This window comes from Epargyreus clarus, unplaced genomic scaffold, assembly GCF_041222505.1.
Source record: "Epargyreus clarus isolate Ecla_fem2 unplaced genomic scaffold, WU_Ecla_fem_2.2 ptg000021l, whole genome shotgun sequence".
Classification (NCBI taxonomy): domain Eukaryota; kingdom Metazoa; phylum Arthropoda; class Insecta; order Lepidoptera; family Hesperiidae; genus Epargyreus; species Epargyreus clarus.
This window is the reverse complement of record NW_027332228.1, coordinates 8,156,728-8,183,052: the sequence shown is the minus strand read 5'-3', so window position 1 is coordinate 8,183,052 and position 26,325 is coordinate 8,156,728. Positions and strand designations below refer to the sequence as shown.

Sequence of the window (26,325 nt, the reverse complement as noted above, 5' to 3'; positions counted from 1 at the left end):
TCACATCATCTAACTAAAGTCTAAATATAATACCCACCTAAGTCAGAACATGTTTGTATGAGACAAATTGCGAAAACATTTCAATTGGTACTTTAGTAGATTTGTAATTGGACGAAAAGATTAATTTAGTTCAACGACCGCTATTAAATTTCATGATAACATTCAATTACCTATTAAATAATAATAGGAAAGATTTGAATCATTTTATTATTTTTTATCCGATTGTGGAGGGTAATGTTTTTCGAGCGATTGTATGTATGTATTTGTCATTCTTTGGCAATGATTTGATGGATTTTAACATAATATGAGGTATGGTTTGATTTGTCTAAAATTTAGACTCTAAATAGTGGGAGTGACACTTATGTCAAAATGCAATGTAGCTTACTACATTGCATTTTCAGTTATTTATTTTTAAGCAGTTGAATTATTATTGCTATAATACCCAAGATTTTTCCATACGACGTCGCATCATCACACGTTGCGATGTCGTGTCGCGCAATGAAGTCGTGTATCGTAAAAAATCACCTCACGATGTTGCAACGTGTAACGATACGTCGTCGTATCGTATGTATAAGTTTTAGAACGTATCATAATATATTATAATTATTTCTATACATACACAGAAGTATCATTATAGTGTAATAGTAATAGTAATTGTATGTTTGTCATTTTAAATAACTACCTCTTTGCTGTCCAACGTTGCATTTTCGGTTAATAATACTACACTGGTCGGCACGGATCTATTTTTACAATAAAAAAATTAAGGTCAGAATACACCACGGTGTTCAAGTGCAAATTGCCAGAATTTACTGACCTTTAGGAACATTATGGAAAACTTTAAGTTATGTTACTCATTACATGTTTACTCATTTTTTTCACTATTAGTACAAGTAGATAGAGTAATTCACTTTTAATAGACAAATGTCTTACTTATACACAGGACTTAAATTATATAGCTTGGAAAAGTCCATCACTGGGCTCAGGTCTTAAAATATTGTTGGACTTAACGTTTAAAAGCATACCTAACGTTTAAAAGGGTTCGAGAACAATTTAAGATTCCTTGCATTACCTTTTTTATTAAGTATTGTATTGTATTGTATATTGCAACTTAGCTTGCAGATGACGTAGAATTTGAGCGTCATGTGATTCCATTGTACTAGAACACTTATCTTACTTACTTGGATCTCATCAGAAAGGTTTACAATTTACAGTTCACAGGTGCTAAGCCAACAATAACAACAAACAATTAAACAAACAAACAATTAAACAACAAACAACAACAAGCGTTAGTACTACACACCACAGAAAATGTCGTGGAACGTCAAATCGAACAATCCTAACATTGCGTTGTCGTATTTTCACCAAAAGCTACTTAATATTTTTTACTAAACTCTGAGGAATTTTAACGACTTCACTAAAGGTGAATCTTTAAGCTTCGTCGCTAAAATCCTGTAAATAAAGAAACAGCCTTGACATTATAACCAATATAGTATAATGTGGACTGTCGACTGCATGATTTTGCTGCATGCATATAAAAGTTGCCCAAATTATAATTGGAAATACATTTTGATGTCATCTATTTACAAATAATTTATACATCCGGCATGCTAGTCATATGGCATAATTTTATATACAGCATTTTTATATTTTTATCTATTAGATTTGGACATGCATGCTGATTAAATATCTTTTCAAAATTCGTTTACTTTTTAAATTACTTATCTTATAGAAGTTACAGAAATATACCTAAATTTGGTGACTTAAAAATAAATTATGAAGCAGACGTTTCTCTACATATATGTTTTAAGCGTGAAGATGAACACTTGTTAACTATTAATAATAATATTGTCTACTAAAGAATATAAATTGCCTATCGCAACGCGATGCTTATTAACATTGACATTTTGTTCTCTAATTATTACTCAAGCAATATTACATAGGTCATATTGTTACAAACACATATCTCTATTGTCCGTTTCAAACTCACACTTCCCCGTTCATCTTTAGTACTTTTACCATAGTGTAGTGAATCTACTGAATCTTTTGACTGGCGCAGAATCACGACGACCCAAGCACGGTGTTGCAACCTGTAATAGAAGAAATACATACATATAAAAGAGGGACGTTTGGGCACGTAATCCCACATTCAAACTATTCTCTGAACACTACGGTCGTTAGACTCAAAAACAATAGTCAAAATGAAATTGGTTAGTACGAAAGTTGTGTAGTGAATAAGTGCCGTGAGAAATGAAATATGGACGGACTATTTTATATCGCGTTGTAACTTTACCGTTTTGTTTTCAGTTTGTGGCCCTCGCCTTCTTAGCTGCAGTATCCGCTGCTCCCCAAAATCCCCAGGATGTCCAAATCCTTCGTTACGACTTAAATAACGCCGGACTTGATTCTTACAGTTTTGCGTAAGACAACCTTCTAACCCTTATATTATAATAATTCAATTATATGTACAAAATATTAAACATATATTTTATTTCAGTTGGGAACTTTCGGACGGTAGCAAACACGAAGAGCAAGGTCAGCTAAGGAACCAAGGAACCGATAATGAGGCCATCGCGGTTCAGGGACAGTACGGATGGGTAGGACCTGATGGTGTGACCTATACCGTGACATATATCGCTGACGAGAACGGATTCCAGCCCCAAATCCAACAGGGACCCGGTGGAGCCGTACCATCAGCTGTAGTAGCGTCCCTACTAGGTTAATTAGACTTTCCATAACCGGAGATATACCTGTGTAAATAGAACAATACTCATGAGGCTGTATATAATATTTATGTACAGATTCTTTAGAATAATTTGTATTATTAAAATTATTATTTAATATTGATCTTTTATTTCCACCAAAAATATCCTAGGAATAAAAATATTAGCATAAAAGAAAATAATAATTAATTAATTGCCGTTCTTATTATAATTAAGTGTAAGTTTATAGCTCTTTTTAATAATCATTAAATGATCATTAACATTATTATCATTATTAATTCTGAAGATATAAAAAATAGAAGATTAATAAATAACTCCAGATAAATTGAAGTAATAACTATATGACCACCGCTTTTTAATGGTATTCCAAAACCGATCTTAAAAAAAATGGCATCATTGATCATCAGAAATTGGCATTGGCAAAAGTGCATTACAAAACGTACCGGTAAATCCGAATGCAATAAATACACCCATCAATTCATCATGCATAGGATAGCATATCCTATTGTACTTAGAATATCTTAACAATTTTAACACCAAAACGCAAGCAATATAATAGGTACTATTAGTTTGATATATTCGTCTAAAAACTATTCCACATTAAACGTTGAAATATTCAATGACGATTGATTATGATTGCTTTATTAAAAGGTTAAGATGTGACCTATATCATTAATTATAAGGAACATAATTAGATGTTTTAAATAAACCTGCTTAAAGTTTATAAAAATTACAACTTTGTATTAAATATAAAATAAATAGTGCCGGTCTATACCATACATATCCTTGACTCTATGAATATATGACCCAATGATGCCAAATGGAAGAACCAATAAAAAAATCATACTGTCTATTAACTCTATACCTACTACATAGAAAGTGAAAGGTTTAACTCGGCACGAGCATCCCATATTATAATCATTGAAATAGTTACAGTAATCTTAAAGTTTTATGAAATTCTACAAACTAATGATCAGTGAAGAAACAGTTTAAATATATTTATCATTAGCATTTAAATCCTAAAGTTGCAATGGGAATGTTACCATTTCGATTTATATAATATAATATGTATTTATATTTCGATATGGAACATAATTACCCGCCGGCATAATTGACGACCCGCGTTGAAGAGCGGTCACCACACCACACGCAGAGGGTCCCGGGTTCGATCTCCGGCCAGATAGATATGTGAATTTAGATATCTGTTCTGGGTCTGGGTCTGGGTGGTCGGGGTGTGTCCATGGCACCCACGACACAGGGAATCCTAGTGTGGGGCTGTGAGTGTGGAAAGCGTTTTTTTTTAAACCTCTAAGTACAAAAAAACAACTCGTACCTGTAGTTATTAGCTACGTGGGCCATAGTTTTTTTTAAGTAAAGTAAAGATTTTAAAGTAAGTTAAGGTACGTAAGTTCAATAAACATAGCGATAAAGCAGGTGGGCATATGGTCACAGCCGTCTTTGGTCATTCGCTACACCAAATGGATTGAGTCACCACTGCATCGACAAATTTGAAAGCTCTTTTATGCACAATAAAAAGTCTTACATTATCTTGTGACTATGCTATGATACCTAAGTAATTTAGGTCCGTTAAAAAGATTTCTAATATTTTTCCAAGAGTATAATAGGGTTAGGAATGTAAAAATTGGTAAAATGTAAAAAATTCAAAAGGCTTTTAAAATTTGCTTTTTCAAATATTTCTTCGTCTTTTATTATTTAAAATAAATCCAAAATAGGTATTGTAAAAATACTTAACTATTATTAATTATTTTATAAATGATTAATAATGCAGGAGTGATTGACATAATTCAACATCATTGTGTGCGTCAACGCTTAACAAGCTACTTGGATTTTTTTAAGTTTCCTGCGAATTCGGTGAAGCATTCTTATACATTAAAATACTCGAGTATTTATAAACAGATTTCGATTATCTTTTAACCTTTGACTTCGTTGAGTGTTTCTCGAAATAGCTATAGTCTGACGAATGAGTCTTTGAGTTATGTAAAAGAACTCCTCGTCCCTAACCACATGTTACTAACCATGTTAACCAAAGGGTACTAAGGGAACCCTATTACTTAGCCTCTGCAATCTGTCCGTCGGTCACAGGGTTTTATCTCATGAACCGTACTAGTAGACACTTAAATTTTTCACAGAGTAATATAAACAATAACAAACCTACTAAAACTTACTAAAAATAAAAAAAAATCTTAAACATAAATGGGGGACGTAGTACAAAAGCCTGCTATTTTTTAACAACAAACAATAAAAAAATACTAGTAAATGAAAAATAAATACAAAGTTGGTTGTACGGAACCCTCCGTGTGCGAGTTCGATACGCACTTGGGCAAATTTTTACATAATATAAGACCACACATCATCTTTTTCGAAAAAATTATCCTCCTCAATCCTGATGATTCAGAAATTTACCTAAAAATAAAATGTGACAAATTTCAAATCAGAAGCGAGGGGTTTACCTTCACCGCTAATTTAAAACAAGCATAATGTTATTGTTCCACTATTTTATATGATGATATACTCGTACATAATAAAATACCTGCTTTAGATATAAAGGAACCACTCGATTTGTAGAGTTCACATCTCCGTACCTTGTCAACGAGAGACCATCTCTCCTAAAAATGAAACTGGTCAGTATTTTATAGTGAAGTGATACAGTGCAGTGAAATGTGAAGTAGAAACTATTAGATACATAAAATCCATTATTTTTGAAAAAAATATCTTAGAGTGATATTTGTTATAATTAAGTGCCCACATAAAGGACTGAAGTTTATTTTTTCAACTTTCAACTTGGTTTACTTTTCTTGGCAATATGTTTTTTTTTTCATTTAAAAACATTTTTTTAATTCTTTTATTTATACTTTCTTTCTTATTATTTTTTTTAACTTATACTCTGATAAACTCTTATATATACAGTGTTAGTTACTTTTCTAGCTTATGAAATGTTATATTACAGATCGTGGCCCTGTGTTTAGTAGCCGTGGTAGCCGCTGCACCTCCACCCAACATAGCCTACCCATCAGATAATGTACAGCTCCTGAAATTTGAAAATGACAATGATGGAACTGGTTACTACAGATATGCGTTAGTTGTTTTATCGTTTATTCTTCTATTTTTATAACCAAAGATACCAAGCGAAGATTTTATAACCAAAAATATAATCTACCATTAAATTAATAATGTATGCGAGCTAAAAAATAACATTATTTCTCCTCAGAAAGTCAAATACGTTTTATAAAGTTCGCTTTAAAAATCGGCCGACTTGCAAAGAACATTGCAACTCCTAGTTAGCTCCCTTAAGGGTTAACTTTCAGAGAACGGTGAAATATGTATTTTATTATTCGACCAATCAACTCCTGAAAGGGTAAATTGGGGCTTGAAAATTTGTAAAAATATATTTCTGTGCATTTTATTTGGAAATAACAAAATACTCGTATCTATTTCAGGGTTTCGATGTCGAAATAAGAGATTTTTCTATTACAATAAGTCAAAACATTTTAATTTATTTTATTTGCGTACACATAAATGTATTAAAAACATGAAAACATGAACAATGATATGCTTATATTTTTTTCTGTTGTCTAAAATGTTAATGTTATGTGCGGAGAAGATTGAAATATTTTCCGTGTAATGCTTTAATTATCATACTAACTATCCAATCACAAGTTGACAATCCACATAATTTGATTATTGATTTCAAAGAATATCTGAATAACCAGTTTTCTGTATACTAATGTTCGCCCAGTGCTCAATTTGACCATAATCTATTGAATATGTTTATAAACTTTTTATTGATTTTAGTAGAGGTGATTGTATAAAATGATTATACTACATTTACCGTTATTGTAATTTTAAAGTCAGTGACAATTTCTCGATACGTAATACATGAGCACCTCATACATTATTTTCGTATCTAAAAACCCTTCCAGATGAAGTTACAGAAAACAGCAAGTTAAAATGTATAATAAAGTAGTTTAAATTGCACCTACTAGATATATTTTAACGACACTAACATTTTATTATTATAGATACGAGCAAACAAACGGACAGAAAGAAGAACAGCAAGGCGAGATAAAAAACGGTGGTTCTGAGAACGAACACATCGCTGTCAGTGGTGTATACTCATGGGTCGGTCCTGACGGAGTGACGTACGTTGTGAGATACATCGCGGATGACAACGGCTTCCAACCCGATATTGAGCAAGGCCCCGGAGGAGCGGTACCAGCAGCAGTCCTTGCGTCTCTTGCTGGATGATTAAACTAAGAAATGTAACAACTAGTCGACGACATTTTACTTACTTACTTAGAAATTATTTGTAAATTATATAATTATATTGAAACGATTAAATCTCTATTTTTATAAATTTACTTTATAAATTACAGGTTTATTTTATTTATGTACCAATACATACCTAAGTATATTAGTTACATTTTACATAATACGCTAACAGTTGTTATTTTATTGAATATCATTATTATAGATAGTAGTTTATGTATTATAGATAGTTGTGCTGCACTTTTTTGTACCTCAGTGCTGGACATGAAGTGTCGTAACTTCGCTCTTTTTTTATAATATAGGAGTAGCAAACGAGCATGCAGTCCACCTGATGGTAAGTGGCTACTGCCGCCCATGCACAACTGTAATCAACTCCAGCTAGGATTAGATATTCCTACCTGAAGTCGGCCACAGATGCGCCGCTACTCCTGAGGACTAAGCTGGAACGCCCCGGAAAAGTATGTCTAAAAGTATGGCTAGCTTGAGGGGTAGCTGCTAAAGGCGAAACGTTTGGGGAGTGCATTTTGCTACCCGACCATATATGTCTACTAATTATTTAATCAGTATTACGATGTATCGGCGAAAAAACAACTATGACTTTTTTATTGACAAGCGCAAAAAGTTTTAGGCTCCACTTGAATGAAAAATACTTGCTAATACCTAACTCACGTTGGATAACTACAAACAGCTCATGAAGCCTTCGACGAGATTTAATTACTGCTATACAAAATTCACTAAGGTCCACATTAGATTTAACCATCTACGATGATAGACTAATAATGTACTACTGGTTTGCCATCAGCAGGTTATGATTATTTCTTCTACATAAAGTATGAATATGAATTACTTATGGCAGATGAGTGGAAAATGGAACAGTCATGAATCTATAAAATGTTGTATAACGTGGACGGTACGTTTAGTTATTGAAATCGAATAACTATTATAAATAGTGACGTAATGTATACATGACCTTTTCCTTCAATTTTCTAAATATATAAAATGAATCAGAATTGCCACTAAACAAGAAGGACAAGCAAAAAGCGTTTAAAATTCGAATAATTTATTAAAATGATAGATAATATCAATAAATTAAAAATATGATCTCATGACGTAAAGCGTGTAAATGATGCACAAAACTTCATCAATTTGTTAATAAAAATTATAGTTGAAGATAATTAATTAATGTTAAATATTTATTTGATCTTCTTTTTTAATCCGAACATTTAGGTGGCTCGTTTTACTGCCAAAAAGTTGGATTTTACATCGTTCATATTACTCGTAGTGTAAAAATTATGTACCTATTGATTAGAATTTATTGTATCTGTGTGTCTTTGGAATTATATTTACATTGTATATTCCACGAGTTTTTAACTGTTAGGGAGCCGTTGGGGAATGTTAAGATGTTTCCTTATTCCTCTATAAACAAATCAAGGAATACAAGGGCCTTTTTTATTTTTTTTTCTAAAGGGGGAAACCTTCATCAGATACCCAGTGCCTTGGGATTTTTACCGCACTAAAACCCTCCAATGGCCATCCTCGGTGGTACCTAGAGGGCTCCGGGATCTCCAAAGGACCGGAGTCCTCTCAGCACATTGCCCGCTCCGGGCTCCGCCCAAGTGCGGTAGACGTACCACATCGTCTGGTATAATCGTCGTCGCTACAAGAACAAATATACCCATTTAAAATTTATTTTTATATTGATTAATTAATCCCTTACTCTCGGCACCAAGCTCCAGCTTTTACTTGACATTGTAATAGATTGTTCTCGATCTGTCTTTTTATCTTCATCGACGCTTTTGCTATTATTACATTTAACCTATATGTCCTTTATTATATTTGTAATTGCATTATCTTATTTTACTTTATTTCATAAATCCGTCGTATTTGGATTCTGTTGGTAGTGCTTCGCTACAAAATGAAGTTCAGGGTATGAGGAGACAAAACAATTTCATAATAGGTAATCTTATGATTCATGGAAAACATTTAAAATTAAAATACTTTGTAATGGACTATTTAGAATGAGATAATTCGGGAAAATATAGCAGCGATTTACATGAAATTTGTATATCCACTTAAGTGAACCGTTATTTATTACAACAATGTCGATTGCATCGATTTAAAAGAGATGTCCACTAAAGATAACAAAATGCAAATGAAATGGAAAATCGTGGTGACTGCAACACATTTGGCTCAAACTGTTCCAAACACAGAAGCAGAGGCGAGTGGTTTACCTTCACCGCTAATTTAAGATTAACATATTATCATTCAACAATTTTATATCATAATAAATAACACACCTGCTTTAGATATAAAGGAATCACTCGAACTCTCGTCTTTACATCTTCGTATCTTGTCAACGAAAGACCGTCTCTCCTAAAAATGAAACTGGTCAGTATTTTTAAAGTGGTCGATAGTGAAGTGATACAGTGCAGTGAAATGTGAAGATATTCGTAACTATATCATATCCGTTGTATCAGAAAATACGTATTTTAGACTTCCATTTGTTTAATCAGACCAGAAATATGTTTAATAATAATGAAGACGTTACAGCCAAGAATAACGTTAATGAGATCTTGAAGATATATGATTTAAAGATAAACTATTTTATAAATAGTAATAATTTAAAAAATATATATTCTTGCCTGCTTTTTAAAGCGTTTGGCCTTTTTATAAGTTTTATTTTTAGTAAAGCTTTTTATTATCTGTTATTATTTTATTATCTGTTTTCTATGTCTAAATTGAAACATGCACAGATAAACGAGTGCGAACAATATTTGTTACTTTTCCCGATTTTAACACATGTTAATTAATTATGTTACAGATCGTTGCACTGTGTTTAATAGCGGTGGTAGCCGCTGCACCTCCACCCAGAGTAACTTACTCCACAGATAATGTACAGCTCCTGAAATTTGAAAATGACAATGATGGAACCGGTAACTACAGATACACGTAAGTTACTTTATCGTTTATTACTTAGTTATAATCAAACTTCATGGGAATTCCGTCGCCTATGTATTTGTAATATCAGATGAGTCGTTAATGTTTTCCTGGTTTTGAGAGATATATACATAAGGTAAGAGAACACTCTTACTTTAGATAAATTTAACGCCAATTATGGGCCGTAATTGTGATTTGACTTCGTATTCATTGGCTACTTCCTATTCAAAAAATGTAACAAACACTTAAAAAAACTAAACTAAGAATAAAATCAATCCTCCATTTTTTATTTAGGGAATTATTCATGACATCTAATAGGGTAAGTTTTAAGATTCTTATCTCTTTCACTTTAATGCTGACCCTATCACTATAGCTTTAGCTATTGCACTATTTAACGTGTCTGTTAAGAGTACGCGCGGCGACTATTCTGTCGCTTATGAATCTATGCAGATACGTAGACAATGGGAAGATGGCATTTTTTTTAATAAAATGGAAAACAAACTGCCCGTCGGTCGCTTAAACAACAAAGTTGACGCCGTAAGCAACTGCTAAGTAGCTTAAGCGACAATATGGTAGCCACGCAACTTTCGCGCATGGTAATCATAGGGTCAGCCGTAAGTTTCCTATAGAATCAATATAACCATGGCGAAACCATGAATTTATGCAACGAACGGCCGATATCGGGTCATTTATCTGGTAACAAAACCATTAAAGTTTTGAAGCCCTGTGGATGTGGCCCAAGGCAAACTAGTGATGTTGGAAGTTATTTTTGAATTCCAAAATATGTTTGGAATGCAGTAGAATAATTTAATCTCACAAGCCATATCATTAAATGTCACATGATTAGATTTGCATCCTTTTTGCATCGTTTGTTATGGCTATACGTTGCACAATTGACTTATGTCCGCATGATACTCAAACAGTAAATCAATTTATTTGATTTTTTGGAAATACGTTAATTAAAAAAAATAAGTATACTAAAAAATATTTAATTATTTTTCATCATTGTTTAAATTATTTCATACTCCTGTGATGAAATTAAAGAAATGCCATCTAATGTTCAAATCTTTTAATACTACAAGTTATCACCCAAGAAAATTACTAATATGACCATCATACAATTGGATTATTTATTTTGTAATTTCAAACAAGGTTGTAGAAACCCTTTAACTCGTACTTATATCTAGCTTATATTAAATCAAAATAGATTAAGTAATTCAATTCATAATAACATTTTTTTTTTAAATAAAGATAATCTATTGCAGATACGAGCAAACAGATGGCCAAAAGCAAGAAGAGCAAGGTGAGGTAAGGAATGGCGGTACTGAGAACGAATACATCGCTGTGAGGGGTGCATACTCATGGGTCGGTCCTGATGGTGTGACGTACACCGTGACGTACGTCGCGGATGAGAACGGATTCCAACCTGATATTGAGCAAGGACCTGGAGGTGCGGTGCCAGCACATATTGCGTCTCTCCTGGGATGAACGGTCAACGAAATTAACTAGTCGACGTCATTTTACTTAGAAGTTAATTGTAAATTAGGTATATATGTTGAAAAGATTACATTTAAAATCACTAAATTTTATAAATAACAATTTTCTTTTATTTACGAGACTTCCTTACCTTATGTTAGGCCATATTTACATAATATTTATACTTACTACTGTATCCAATACCATACAAGTATACTCTGATGCTATAACTCTTCTTATACCTCCTTGCCGAGTATCCCTTCAAAATATCGCCTAAATATATTGGCGAAGAATGCTCATAGCTCGGTCCTGACAGTGTGACGTACACCGTGACGTACGTCGCGGATAAGAACGGATTCCCACCTGATATTGAGCAAGGACCTGGAGGTGCGGTACCAGGACATATTGCGTCTCTCCTGTGATAAACGGTCAACGAAATAAATAATTCGACGTCATTTTACTTACAAGTTAATTGTAAATTAGGTATATATGTTGAAACGATTACATTTTAAACGACTAAATTTTATAAATAACAATTTTCTTTTATTTACGAGACTTCCTTATTAGTCCATATTTACATTATACTTATACTCACTACTGTATTAGAAGACCATTTTAAGATCTTTCAGGTTTCCTAAAGGTAAATACAGACCAAAGGTACCTGATACCTTACAGACAGAAGGTACCTGGGATTTGCACTTCGGGCCCCTCGTCCGAGGCCCGAAGTCCGAATCCCAAGGTGCGAACTACTAGACCATCACCACTATTAAAATATTCGAATCGGTATTCTGACAATCACTAAGGATACCTACTCTCCTTAGCTTTTTTAAGCTTTTCTTAGAATGTCTTAAATTCGAAAGTCTACGGACAGGAGTGAACACGGATGATGTCACAGGGAAAGGTCATACATAACTAAAATATTCAAACAAGTCTTGACCAGCAATAAAATAAAATTGGTTCGTGATTTATTATAATTGATTCGTCATGTCAAATTTTTATATGTATCATAAAATAGAATACCCATAAAATAGACGAATATCTATAAACAAACTAAATCCTTTACGGTTTTTATATTATGACGATTCTTTGAAAATATGCAATAAAACATCAATTATTGTTACCTTCTCAAGTTCCGTGTTTGTATAGCCTTGTTAGGAGAGCTCTTGAATACATGACATATAAATATTTGATTTATTACAAATGAACTTCCAAATCTGTTTTTACATATTAGGGCCACTTTAAGAATTGGGCAGTCGTGTATTAGCGGTGCATGTAACCGTTTATCGTTGTAAACACTCGAAGGTGTGCTGAGTGTAAATGCTCACCAGGAAGTGCGCAATAGAGGCATCAAGCTCGGAGTTCTCCAGCTAAGTGCCATTGAAGATCTCAAGTCCTTTTTCATGTTAACGAGGGGGTAATTGTTGGAAGCGACACCAGATGTGGGATTTTAACCCCTTAAAACGCCCTGGTAGCCGTCCTGAGCGCTACGTTGACGAATCTGGGACCTCCATTGGAACTCAACCGGAGTTGTCAGAGCGCAATGCCTCTACGCTCATCTAACACCTTTATACATAATACACATACCTTCGTCCTTTCCGGAGTCGCTGGCTGGGCAATCCAAGCTGCAATCTCGGAAGTCCCCTTTTCGTCGCCTCTTACGGCAGGCATGAAATACTGTAGCTCTATACTGGTCCTAGGATTCCTATACACATACGTTGACAACGGCCATCAGGAGGTATTAATGGGTAAAATTCCACACCGGGAATCGCTTCCGCGGCACCGGGTTCCTTTTGAAGATTTCCCCTCGCCAAAAAAAGATATTGTTAGTCGATCGACTTGCACAAACGAATTATGATTATGAATTAGAAAAGCTCCGAATACGGTACGTATTTACTAGATTAGTTTGGTAATCAGGAGTTTAGTGTCGTTAAGCGATAAAATAAATCTAGACATATTGCCTGTATCTATTTAAGGACGGTTCTTTATCTTAAAATCGTAGAGACACTTAAAAGTTTCGAAAAGCGTGAGGACGGACTAATCACCATTTCACCATCATGCCCGTATTATTTATTTTGTATTCGTCTTTTCCCACTTTTATTGATTGATTTGAGTATTCGTTATCATCCCATTACTATCCCACACCTGTACCCTCACCATGAGTTTTTACGTTTTGACAAATATGACTATTTTGGTATTTGTTTACGTTTTGGCCCATACGATTTCCTAGTTCCTAGTAGTAAAAGCTCCTGCTACTGATCAGGTATTCAGTTAGACGAGTAGATATTTTTTCTTCGTCATTAAATAATGTGATAATTCATTTCTAATACACCCGTATCTTCGAAAATAGGTACAGAGTACCGGGGATTTGAACCCCGGACCCCCGGCGTGCGAGGTCGAAGTTCACCCATCTGATTGTCACTGCTGATTGCAAACTGCAATGAGTATTATGGCAGTTGAAGTAGAATTTATATACATTTTATAGATGTTAACTCACAAGGTCTACTTTTTCAAAAATTGACACAAGAATGATTATTTGATGATTTATGGTTTAAAAATCAAATCTTAATATTTATGCTCGACATTTTGAGAAACCCGTCCATAATAAGAAGTTGACTGATTAAGTATCTGTACTGCCTGTATAGAATATTAAATAAGCAATTAATATATTTTTAAAATTTATATCTGTTCCTTTACCTCAATTTCTAAGAATTCGAAACATAACTGTTAAAATTACCATTCAAAGTCCTAAAAGATGCCTCGTGGACATAAATGTCCCGACCCTAAAAGACAATCATAGCTTGTATCTATTCATATAGCCACTCATTATTTTTATAAAACATTTACAATTAAAAAAGTTTTTGTACAAATGCATACAATCAAAGGAAGACAATACTCATCACCGTTGTAACTGTATGTAAATTAAATATATTGCGAAAGGGTTCTGTTGTGGATGTCCTCAAACCAGCTGCCTTCGCTTGAAGGCGTCACCTATACAAAACATTGTAACGAGATAAATGTATGTACATCAAATAATAATATGTATGGCGTAATACAAAATACCGAAAAGTATAAAACACGCGTTAAGCGAAATCAGTAATCACATTCCAAGTTTGTTCGTTAGAGTAAAACGTACGCAAATCTAATCATGAAACTGGTTAGTAGTTTTGTTGTGTTAGTGATTAGTGTATAGTGTTGTGAAGTACACGCCAGGATTGTGAAGAGGGCGGCATGAACCCATACCATGCACGCACTTTCGCGGTTACAGGGCGCCTTGAACACTAGGTTGAAGAGCCTTGTTTGGTTCCATTCCTTGAACACTAGGTTGAAGAGCCCTGTTTGGTTCCATTCCTTGAACACTAGGTTGAAGAGCCCTGTTTGATTCCATTCCTTGAACACTAGGTTGAAGAGCCCTGTTTGATTTGATTCCAGAGGCACCACCACCAACCTATTTTTGCATAATAACATTAGTATTAAGCGTTGCTGTGTTCTGTTTGAAAGGGTGTAGTAGCAGGCGTTCCGACTTAGTCCTTAGTGGTAGCAACATACATGCGTTGGCACCCTCAGGAATTAAATCTGTTCTGGAGTTACTTACAGGTGTCCATAAGCAGAAGCCACTTTATAATCAGCTGGAGCGTGTAGGCAGCTGCTTCAATATTAATAAAACCTCAAAACTCCCGGCCTGAATACAGTTATGCTTATCCTATACACTTATACAAGGGGTTAAAATTCCTAACTTAATCCAAACTGACGGTTATGGTGAAGTAACTGACACCTTTATGTTCCAGTTGGTGGTTCTTGCGTTGGTGAGTGTTGCGGCCGCAGCACCCCAGAGGGCAGCACGTGCAGCACCATCCTCCTCCGATGTGCAGTTGCTGCGCTACGATTCTGATAATGATGGTCTTGGCACCTACAGCTTCGCGTAATTTTATTTACATATTTCATGCATAACATCTAGATTTGTAGTGCTACTTGCACTAAGTATACAATTTGGAGCCCTCAGTATAGTAGATCGGTATACGTGCTAAGCCACACGGATGATTAAATGTAACGTAATTAATAATATTTTTTCCAAAGTTTGATCAGCCAGTACGCCAGCAAAAGAAATACATTTACAGTCTGACTTATATTATTAATGATAAGTAATTAAATTATGACTTGTAATTGATTCTAAAACTACGGATTATGTGACTAATAACTTTCTTTAGAACCACTATACGTAAACTCTTAATCCTTCAATAGTCCTAATTTAAACAATAAATAAATATTATACAAGTTGTACGTACATACGCTATGAGTACATATGCTACAACCATTTATGTACGCATTGAAGACGCACAATTCGTCGAACTTTACTCATTCACAAAGCTGCAAGAAGTGTCTTAGGAATAAGCACAAACTTTAAACTTAAAGCTTTATTGTAGTATTTTGCATAAGTTAGTAATGTTTCAATAGTAACTACATATTTTATCTTGTTTCCAAATTTACAATAAGATTTGTAATAACACTTTAGCAGCTAAAAAACAATAATAATTCCAGTTACGAGCAAAGCGACGGCAGCAAGAGGAATGAGGCAGGAGAGTTGAGGAACGCTGGCACTGATGACGAGTCCATTGCTGTCAAGGGCTCCTACACCTGGACAGGGCCTGACGGCGTGACTTACACCGTTACCTTCATCGCTGACGACAACGGCTTCCAGCCCACGATTGAGCAAGGCCCAGGTGGTGCTGTACCCCCCGGCGTCATTGCGTCTCTCGTCGGCTGATCACATTCAAATTCAACTAGTCTAAAATCCAATAAAATACCTACGCTTTAATTGTATTTCTTTTAATTCATAATTTTGTCTAATAGGACAGGACGGTTTTTATCGTAATATCCTGTTATATTTCCACTAAACAAAGGGAAATAATATTCGTTAGTGAGACTACAATCAGAGGAAAAAGATTATAAACTGTGTCTTTTCTGGTTCACAGACCAATCATAGAAACAAACATCTTCAGAACTAAGGGTTGAATGGATTCGAGTAAGCTCAATTACAACATAAAAAGACTCAGTGAATATACATAGTTGCACTTAATTTACATAAACTTAAACTATAGCCATTCAAACACACAGATTTCTTCATCCAACAAATTGCTTTCCATGTTATCTTTCTAAGAGTTTCAGAAAAATGATACAAAAGTCTTTAAACCTACGTTTACCTTTTGCTAACGTACAAACAACCATGAGTTTATAAAATCTAAGCTAAGTATATTGATTTTATAGAGAGACACAAAGATATCATTTATTTGTATTTACTGGCATTTAAAGTTACAAAGCTTTTGAAGAGGCAACGGCCTTGTTGATAGAACCTTGACTTAGAAGTACAGATTCTCAGAATCATAGGCAATTACTGGCATATACGTCAATTAGTACCATAAATAGATATATAATCTTAGCCTTTTGCTACAGAAGTAGCTAACGAGTATGCAGCCCACTCGATGGTAAGTGGCTTCTATCCCCATAGATATCTGTAATCAACCCCAGATAAGGTTATATACCTATCTGATGTCGGCCACAGATGAACCCCTAAAATCTTGGCTGACTCGGAAAAGTACCTATGTCTCCCTTACCACACCCTTCAAAGCTGAACACTGAACCAGGCTAATGCCTCATGGATGTAGATGGAGCGTAGTAGAAAGAAAGAAAGAAATATTTATTTGTAAAAAATACTAGAACATTATGTGACATAAATAATAGTAAACATAACTGATGAAGGTGGTAGAACCATTTGTGGTTCGACTCCGGCGGCACCACCGCCACACCTATTTCTACCTAATAACAGCAGTGTCAGGCGCTGCTGTGTTCCGGTTTGAAGGGTGTGGTAAGGGAGACAGACTTTGCCGAGACGTTCCAGCTTAGTCTTCAGGCGTAGCGGCGCATCTGTGGCCGACCTGAGGTAGGAATACCTAATCCTATCTGGGGTTGATTACAGATGGCCATGGGCGGCAGTAGCCACTTACCATCAAGTGGACTGCATGCTCGTCTGCTACTCTTATATAGTAATAAAAAAAAACTTTAAAATCAGAACATTGCTGCAGTAAAATTTAACAAAAGGGTCCAAACTCAGCCTCACCGCGGTGAACCACGGCCACTGATTTTCAGTGACAATGATATTCTAATAAAATATGATATTCTGAGCCTGCAGGTGAGCCGCGTCGATCATAAAATTCTTACTCGGCTTAAGGGCTTCATCCTTAAGAATAATAAAAGTTAACGTACAAAACTGTAACTATAATAAACGTAACACTTAAAAACATGTAGGAGTCTTACACTAATAATATCATTTTACTCTCATTTATCTCATTATATATGAAGTACAGTTAGTCGTAAAAAAAATTGTGTGTTTGTGTCATAAAATAAAATTTGACTTTATTGCTTCAATATAGTACATTACAATACGAGGACGAAAAATTTTTTTCTGACAAGTGTGAGTTTGCAGGCCGAGCCGCAGGCGAGGACTGCAATCACACGAGTCAGAAAAACATTTTTCGTCCGCGTGTTGTATAAAATTTTATATTACGGGGTCGGAAATGGGGGTTTTGCGCACGCGAAGCGTGCGTAAAACGTCCATTTACGCACGCCGTGATATAAAATAATTTATTGTCCCTCAGAGGTTAAACATTTAAGTACTAAAAAATTCAAATAACCAAACTATCTATTGAGCAATCTAAATTAGCAAATTTCTTTTATAGCATAACATCTAACTATCAATAGGTTACCTGTTATTTTTGTATTTGGCTATCCTGGTTAAATTGGTAAATTTTTCCGGATAAAATTAATGAATTACTATAACGAGGTAATAAAAGTGCTATAATGAAGTAATGAGTAATCTAATTATCCATTTTAAATAATTCCTCTTCAGCCTTTTTGTGAATTACTTTTAAATTGTTTTGTTTTATATTTACAAACTGCCTCTTGATCTTTGAAATTATATTACTTGTTGCATATTTTACGTTGTAGCTGTGGAACAGCAATGTAAAGCAAAAAATAATTTGCTATTTCACTCGTGCAGGTACTTATTACGATACACTGGCTCCTGGCAAACATTATAACTTATACGCTGGCACGGAATATAAAATTCAGAGTACTAGGCGTTTGATATATTAGTACAAAAATAAATATTTTTTAATAACAAGGCAACGCTGCCAACCTTTATTTTACTCGTGATTTTCTCTCTTTATTTACATTTGATTGTATACATATATTGTAAGCTATAATTATTCTTAGGTATCACAACTTCTTGATTTTTATTCCAGAAGTGTTAGTTGCATGTTATTATTTTTAATCAACTTAATTATAGGTTACTATCATAGATTTCTTACTTAAAACGATACTCCCCACAATAAGATCTAGTTACTTTAGAAAAATATGTTGTATTTTCAATTCTTTTGTTTATTTAAATAACCATACCTTGTTAAAACTAAGGTACTGTATAAAAGTAAAAAGTAAGGTAATGGTTAAAAGTAAGGTATGAAAATCATATTAATTTAAACACGTTTTTTCAACGCTCAATACCTAAAAATAATTAACTATGAAATTAAGCGGAATGGATATGAAATCGAATTATTAAATCCACACTAAGGTTTTATTAGCATTTATTTTACGAAGTGTAAAATGTTGCTACTAAGATTAGGAACGGTAAGTTGTACGTAATTTCACATAAGCTTACAATAATAGTTGATATAAGAAATTAAACAGACCTAGTAATGTTCTTCTGCGTGGAAAATGTAAAATTGTAATTAATATTTTCGACTAAATTATGATCCTTAAATCCTTTAAAACCACGGCCATGCCTATTTTTGCCTGCTATCAATTATGTGATCTAATTTAGGTACATAGTATATGGTAAGGGACACAGGTGTATATGGTAAGGGAGAGACATTTACACTATTCCAGTATTCCAACTTAGTCTTTAGGGGTACCAACGTATCTGTGACCGACCTTAGGTACGACTTTTTTTTATATATTTAACCTAACGATAAGGCAGACGGGTTACCTGATGAAAAGCAGTCACCGTCGCCTATGGATATGTGCAACACCAGAGGAGTCGCCAACGCATCGCTGCCTTTGAAGGAGAGTTCTTTTTACACCCCTCTTGAAGAGCCCCATGTCATAGTCCTGAGGGAATACCTCAGGAGGAAGTTCATTCCACATTTTGCACGTACGCGGCAAAAAGGCCGTGCAAACCGAACCGGGTCAAGTTGATGTGGATGGAACCTCATCCTTCGGCGAGTGGTGCGATGACGATGACGAAGGGTGACGTAGGCATCAGATCGAACAGTTCCTCAGAACACACACCATTATAAGGACTACAAACTTCTTTCATGTTTGTATTGACCACTTATCAGGTTGACTGCGTTTGATACATCAAATTAATAAAGAAATAGCTTGACTGCTTTTTAACAAACTTAATTTTACAGATATACTTTTTAATTGCAATTGCATATTGTAATTTCAACAATACCACCGCCGTGGGAGATTTTGTAAGGTACAATTTTTTCTCGTATGCTAATAGTTAGTAAACCAATATATCTAAATATTAAATTATATTAGTTTTAGATAACTTCCAAATATAATTTTTCTAGTTAGAATAACTGAATTTGTCTGTTGTAGTTGCTCTACCAACTTTCGTAATTACGGCTGTTTCCTACCAATGTTTTTCCTTCTGTTAAAGTACTAGTGCTTCCTAGTATTTTTGATTTTTTTATATTTCTTTTCAGCCACCAAGATAAATATGGAATCTCTCTCAAAAACTCTAAAATAGGGCTAAGATCTATCTTGATCGTTAATAGTGATCAGGCACTCCGATCTAAAAATGAACATAAGAAAACTGAGAGTTTACTGTATCAGGAGTATGACAAGAAAAATAAAGTAATCAACGAATTTTGGATGTACAGTCTCAAAGACGTGGTCAAATTCTTCGAAATGTTTTTGGATACACAAATATGTTACGGAAAATGTGAAAAAGACGACAAACGTTAATAAAACCATGTTTTATTTTAATATACATATTAAGTATAAGTATATATCGTAATTTAAAAAAACTGATTTAATATAAATCATTATTTTTCACACGCAAGAAGACTGGAAATGGCAAGGGAAAGGTATTCCACGAGTTATTACCGATCGGTAGCAAGTCATCCTACAATATATTAAGCAATTCTGTTAATTCGATATGTGGCAAATGTGAAGTAGGATGAAATATTTGTATGAAGATCTTTATGATGTCCACTGTACATATTTAATCCTTTTATCATACCTAAATATACATATCCGTTCTTAAAGAAGGCTATCTGTGGAGGACAGTTTTGAAAGTACATAATTGATTTGGACTTTCACTCAAAGATACGATTATTCGAGATGTAATAAACGCTACTTTTGCTTCTACATATTTGGGGTCATACGAAGAAGCAGGTTGTAATAAATTCATTAAAATAATATTTTTTCTTTTAAATCATAGTAAATTAAGAAATAAATTCACTTCCATCACGATTTTTTATATTAAACACAGTTGCATTTCGCCGGAATCACATAATTTTATCATCATCAACCGATTATTGTCCCACTGCTGGGCACGGGTTTCCTCTCAAAATGGGAAGGATTAGGCCATAGTCCAACGCGCTGACCGAGTGCGTATTGGTAGACTTCACATACCTTTCAGAGTTTTTTTATAAATCTCTCTGGTATGTAGGTTTCCTCTCGGCGTTTTCTTTCACCGTTTAAGCAAGCGATAATTCAATTCCAATACGCACATCATTTTGAAAAATTAGAGGTGCCTGGGATTTGGGCTTTGTACCCTCGATTGAGTCTCTTAACCAAGGGGCTATCACTTTAGTTACAGATACATAAATATAAAATTCAGGTGCACACATATTTTAAATGGAACGAGTTATTATAAACAAATAACAAAACGTTTTTTAATTATTATTTATTATTTCCATTTACTGGTAACTTTTTTTTTGTTTATTTTCCAACGAGGGATCCAAACAACGGGTCCTTTTTGTTTCTATGATCGTTTCGGCGGTATGAAAGGACCTCTCCCAACGGATCCTACAAATAAAAGTAATTTGTTAAAACAGGGACCTTTAGGACATTTCATTTAAAAAGAGAGTATCCTTGTCACCACCATCTCATTTTGAATTTGGTGTAAGCCTTTGTAGTCCAAATCCGGAGACACACCTATTTCTGCCTAATAATAGAAGTTTTAAGTGAGTAAGTGCTTCTTAATTTGTGTAGATCGATACACAGCTTAAGTTAACGTGTGAAACGGTCGGAGAGTTGGATGGGTGACAGCTCATGGCTAATATGTGCTCTCATTATTTTCTAGTTTTAGGTAGATGTTAATACACATTGATTTATCTCAATGCTAGCCAGGATTCAATCCTTTTTGATTAGGTATAAATCTATGTAACATAGCATTGACCGACTGATAAAAGGTAGAACACAGTTGGGTACTATTTATGAAATACTAACAGATTCACTTACCTCGACTGTTGGGTTTATACCCCCTGAAGGCAGAGATCTAATAACAAATATTACAATATGTTTAATAATAATAATATCTACTATTAAAAATTAAGCAACATGAGCACTTTGTGTAACAGTGGTAGTACCTCTCGTGGTTTTATTCGGAGGATTCACCGCCACAACTACTTCTATATTTATTATGACAGTAGTGTTAACAATGTTGTGTTCTGGTTTAAGGGTTTTCGTAAGAGACGCTTATGCGAAGCATCCCGTAAGTTATCAGGTATAACAATGCATCCTTGGCCGATCTCTAGTAGGACACTAATCCTATATGTTATCTGTCCTTACCAGCAACTGGACTACATACTTATTAGCTAGTTTTAAATTAAACTAGCTGACCCGTGCTCACTTCGTTGGGCATTAATTATATTTTTGTGATACATAGATGTTGTTAGAACTATTAGAGACCAACATTTTTAAACATGAACATTATGTTCGTCTAACTATTTGGTCAATCATAATAAAATATAGCCTAAAGCACTCCTGAATAGCGTAGCTTTCTGATTGTGAAAGAATTTTCATGATCGGTTCGGTATTTCCGAAGATTAGCCCTTACAAACAAACAATCAAATTACAAATTTTATAATATTATTAGTAGAGATAAAAATGACATTTCTGAATTTTACTTCAAATAAAAATCTTGTTTTGGCACCAAAATACTGAACAGATGCGCAAGCTTTGCAAATCTAATGAAAAAATGAAATCAGCTCTAAAGAGAAGGTAAAAGCAACGTTTCAACGTGGTCTTAGTTAAAAATAATTTCGTCACCTTTATTACGTATTAGATTATTAATTTTGAAATGTACTTACATATCGGCCGGAAGAGCATCCCCTTGAAGAGAAACAAAACACAACAGCAGAATCCCACACCACAGGACCTTCTGTTAAATAAAGGCAATTACCGTTAGTAATAATCAATGTCAACCAATTTTAGACTTCAGTACAAAATTTGACGCTCTATTCCACTTTAATCACCTGGATGATCAACTGATCATAATATTTGAGTATTGTAATCACCTGCATGAAAACCTTTAATGTGCGCCTATTGTCTACAGCGTGTATTTTAACTATTTAATGCGCATAAGCATTCAATTATTTGTATGATAACAATTATAGTTTAGAAACTAAAAATGACGCTAAGATCGCACAAGGAAAATCGTTCATTATTCCATTAGATCCATATCCCATTAAAATATAAAAAAAAATATATTAAAATAAAAAAAATATATATTAAATAAAATAAAATGTTATTTAATCGTATGTTGTCATCGGTTCTTGATAATTGTTCAAAATTTTAAATTAATCGGACTTTTCAAAGTGGGTAAAAATCGAGTTCAAAGATTCCGTTACATACATACATACATACAGGCCAAGCTAATAAAAGCGTGGTAAAAATTAAAGCTAGGTTCCCATGTCTTCTCAATTCAGCGGCTTAGCTCTTTTCTATGTAAATAATTCATTAACCTCTGTTAAGAATATTCAGCCCCCGTTAACCAGAGAAATGAAAATAAGGTATACTTATTACACGTATGTTTACACGGTGTCAAATCTTTGTTAAATCTTTGATTTTACCCTTTCTATTATTATAATACCTTATATACAATTTAAACTAAACATTTACCATTGTTCTGGATGGTTCCAAAGATATATTATTCAAGCTATAATTGAAAAAAAATATAGGTATTTATTTAAATTCATATAATATAAAACATAAAATTCTAAATGTTAATGCGATATGCATGTTAGGTGCACCTCACAGCCCTTGGACGTCACGTCATCAACCCATTATTGTCCCACTGTTGGGCGGGGGTCACCTCTCAGAATGAGAAGGTTTAAGCCATAGTCCACCGCATTGGTCAAGTGCGTATTGGTAGACTGCAGTTGACTGCACATACCTTTGAGTTTTTTTATATAAATCTCTCAGCTATGCAGGTTTCCTCACGATGTTTTCCTTCAACGTTTTAAGCTAGTGATAATTAATTTCTAATACGCACATACTTTTAAAAAATCAGAGGTGCGTGCCTAGGATTTGAACCTCGGACCCCTCGTTCCAGAGGCCGAGTGTCTAAACCATTAGGCTGTCACGGTTTTTTGTCCTCGGTAGTATAGTCGCCTATCAGCCCTTGGACATCTGCTACCAAATCTAAATGATCAGGACCGTTATTTTGTACCTTACGCACATCATACCAGTCCACAGTGTTGCTGTGCATCCGAAGGTATAAAGTTGGTGGTTATAAAAGGTCTAACTGAACCTATTCCTTTTAAGGCAAAATAAATATGTATTAAAAATATTTGACACACTCTTACAATACTTAACTCAACTCGTTGCGGAGAAGAATGAAGTCAGTCAGTGTAGAGTGAAGTGAGTGCAAAAAGATTTATTATATAAGTCACCCGCGAAAAATTAAATTAAATTTATTTTTATTACAGTAATTGAAAAAAAATTACGTGACAATGAACAATTTCACACATTTTAATATTATTATCAATGGCCACAATGTACCGTATTTAATTTTTATTTATTTTAGTTTTTGTCATGTAAAATTAATGCAATAATATAACGAATGTATATAGGTAATATAATGATATAACAACAAAGATAATTAATGAACAAATAATAAATAAATATTTAAACTAATGAAAAATAATGCTAAGTAATTTCATATGTTACAATAGACACGTTCATTTGATATTCGCAAGTCCTATAATATCACAAATGAACACACATCTAATTATAATATTTAAATGCTCAATTCACCGAATATATTATATTTAGGTCAAAAACATTATGTATATAAGTATTACTCAGTAGAAACAGAGTGGTACAATTTCTTAAGCAGCCTTTCTCATTTTTTGCACCAAACAGTTTGTTTTGAGATAAGGTGCAAGTTTCATAACGGGGTACGCCCTTTTTAGAGAGAGATTCCACTTAAACATGATACAGAACCAATGATTGAAGTAATATTGTTTTCAATACCTATAGGAGTTAAAGTCGAGCATACAGTCCACTTGATAGTAAGTGGCTACTGCCGCCCATGGACAGCTGTAATCAACCCCAGATAGGATTAGATATTCCTACCTGAAGTCGGCCACAGGTGCGCCACTACTCCTAAGGACTAAGTTGGAACGCAGTGGAAAAGTATGTCTCCCTTACCACACCCTTCAAACCAGGACACATATAACATTAACAAACTTCTTTTTTTTTAGATAAATGTAAAGCAAGATACTGGAGCTAATGCTTTATTAATTATATGTAAAAATAATGGCATTAAAAAAAAATTAAAAAGAGAATAATTATTTTTAAAATTAAAAAAGACAAACCCACTGAGTTTCTTACCGGATCTTCTCAGTAGAGGTCGCGTTCCGATCCGGTAGTAGTTTAAGAAAATATTGTAACTGACAATTTGTAAGTGCCACCGTTGGCCTATACAAAAAAAATAAATATATTTCATTTCATTTCATTTCATTTCATTAAGATTTATACAATACAATATTTATATTTGGCATATCCATAACTTGAGGAACCCTAAAATGTCTAATAATTTCATTATCAAAAGATAATTTTTCCATTTGGTTCTTATTTTAATTCATATTCAGGTTTCTAAATATAGAGTATTTTTACATTACGTTCCTCCAAAAAATATAATTAACTAATGTTAATAATTATGTGTTCACATACTCGTAAATTATTTTACAGTATAAAATAGCAATAAAACCGAAATCAATTAAAACTACAAATCCTTCGATCACTAATAAGAACTAGATACACAATCCCATAAAAAAATGAACTTAAAAAGTGGCGTCAAACGTGTTTATAAAATTCTAAGCGACAGAATCTAAAATTAATGAAAAATCAACCTTATCACTATTATTTAACGGTGTTTTTCAAAAACTGCTTACCAAAAGCAATAAATTTTTACGACAAGCTAGCTGTCATAAGCTATCACTTTGACAGGTTTGTCACTTGGACTAGGAATTAGTGGAGACGAACTGTCATTACTTTATACGGTTATTATAAATTATAACTTAATATTTTTATTAGGTCGAAGTAATTAATTTTAATGAACATGATAATAATTTATCAATGAAAGTAATGTGAAGACACAATTTATTATAATGCAAATATAAGTTTAAAATTAAAATATAACCAAATACAAGTAATTTAATTAAAAAATCAACAAGCTGTTTACGCCGTTACCCAACGAAATATATTGCCGACGACTAAAGAAATATGTAGTAAACCAACATTTATTTCAATTATTTTTACCCGACTGCCAAGGAAGAGTTATGTTTTTCGCGCGTATGTTTGTCTTTATTTATTTGATCGGATCTAACAAACG

The 26,325-nt window shown here is 33.8% G+C and overlaps 2 protein-coding genes across 2 annotated transcripts; both read left to right on the top strand.

Annotated features, from left to right (window-relative positions):
- Window positions 1-2,104: 2,104 nt before the first annotated feature.
- LOC140750827 (uncharacterized) lies at window positions 2,105-7,019 on the top strand. Its single transcript, XM_073084552.1, has 6 exons — window positions 2,105-2,207; window positions 2,305-2,417; window positions 2,495-2,717; window positions 5,309-5,362; window positions 5,689-5,816; window positions 6,761-7,019. The coding sequence occupies exons 1-6, from the start codon at window positions 2,199-2,201 to the stop codon at window positions 6,984-6,986; spliced, it is 753 nt and encodes a 250-aa protein (XP_072940653.1). The 5' UTR covers window positions 2,105-2,198; the 3' UTR covers window positions 6,987-7,019.
- A 2,800-nt stretch (window positions 7,020-9,819) lies between these two features.
- Window positions 9,820-16,182, top strand: LOC140750826 (uncharacterized). Its single transcript, XM_073084551.1, has 5 exons — window positions 9,820-9,956; window positions 11,210-11,431; window positions 11,737-11,807; window positions 15,138-15,339; window positions 15,957-16,182. The coding sequence occupies exons 1-5, from the start codon at window positions 9,820-9,822 to the stop codon at window positions 16,180-16,182; spliced, it is 858 nt and encodes a 285-aa protein (XP_072940652.1).
- The last annotated feature ends 10,143 nt before the right edge of the window (window positions 16,183-26,325 follow it).

What these genes read in the sequence shown, in the direction of transcription:
- LOC140750826 (XM_073084551.1), top strand. Translation starts at nt 9,820, where the DNA reads ATGTTACAGATCGTTGCACTGTGTTTAATAGCGGTGGTAGCCGCTGCA. An exon ending in ATTGCGTCTCTCCTGGGATG is followed by an intron (nt 11,432 to 11,736) that starts AACGGTCAACGA and finishes CGGTCCTGACAG; the next exon opens with TGTGACGTACACCGTGACGT. An exon ending in TATTGAGCAAGGACCTGGAG is followed by an intron (nt 11,808 to 15,137) that starts GTGCGGTACCAG and finishes CACTTATACAAG; the next exon opens with GGGTTAAAATTCCTAACTTA.
- LOC140750827 (XM_073084552.1), top strand. An exon ending in TAGTAGCGTCCCTACTAGGT is followed by an intron (nt 2,718 to 5,308) that starts TAATTAGACTTT and finishes CGATTTGTAGAG; the next exon opens with TTCACATCTCCGTACCTTGT. An exon ending in ACTGGTTACTACAGATATGC is followed by an intron (nt 5,817 to 6,760) that starts GTTAGTTGTTTT and finishes TTATTATTATAG; the next exon opens with ATACGAGCAAACAAACGGAC.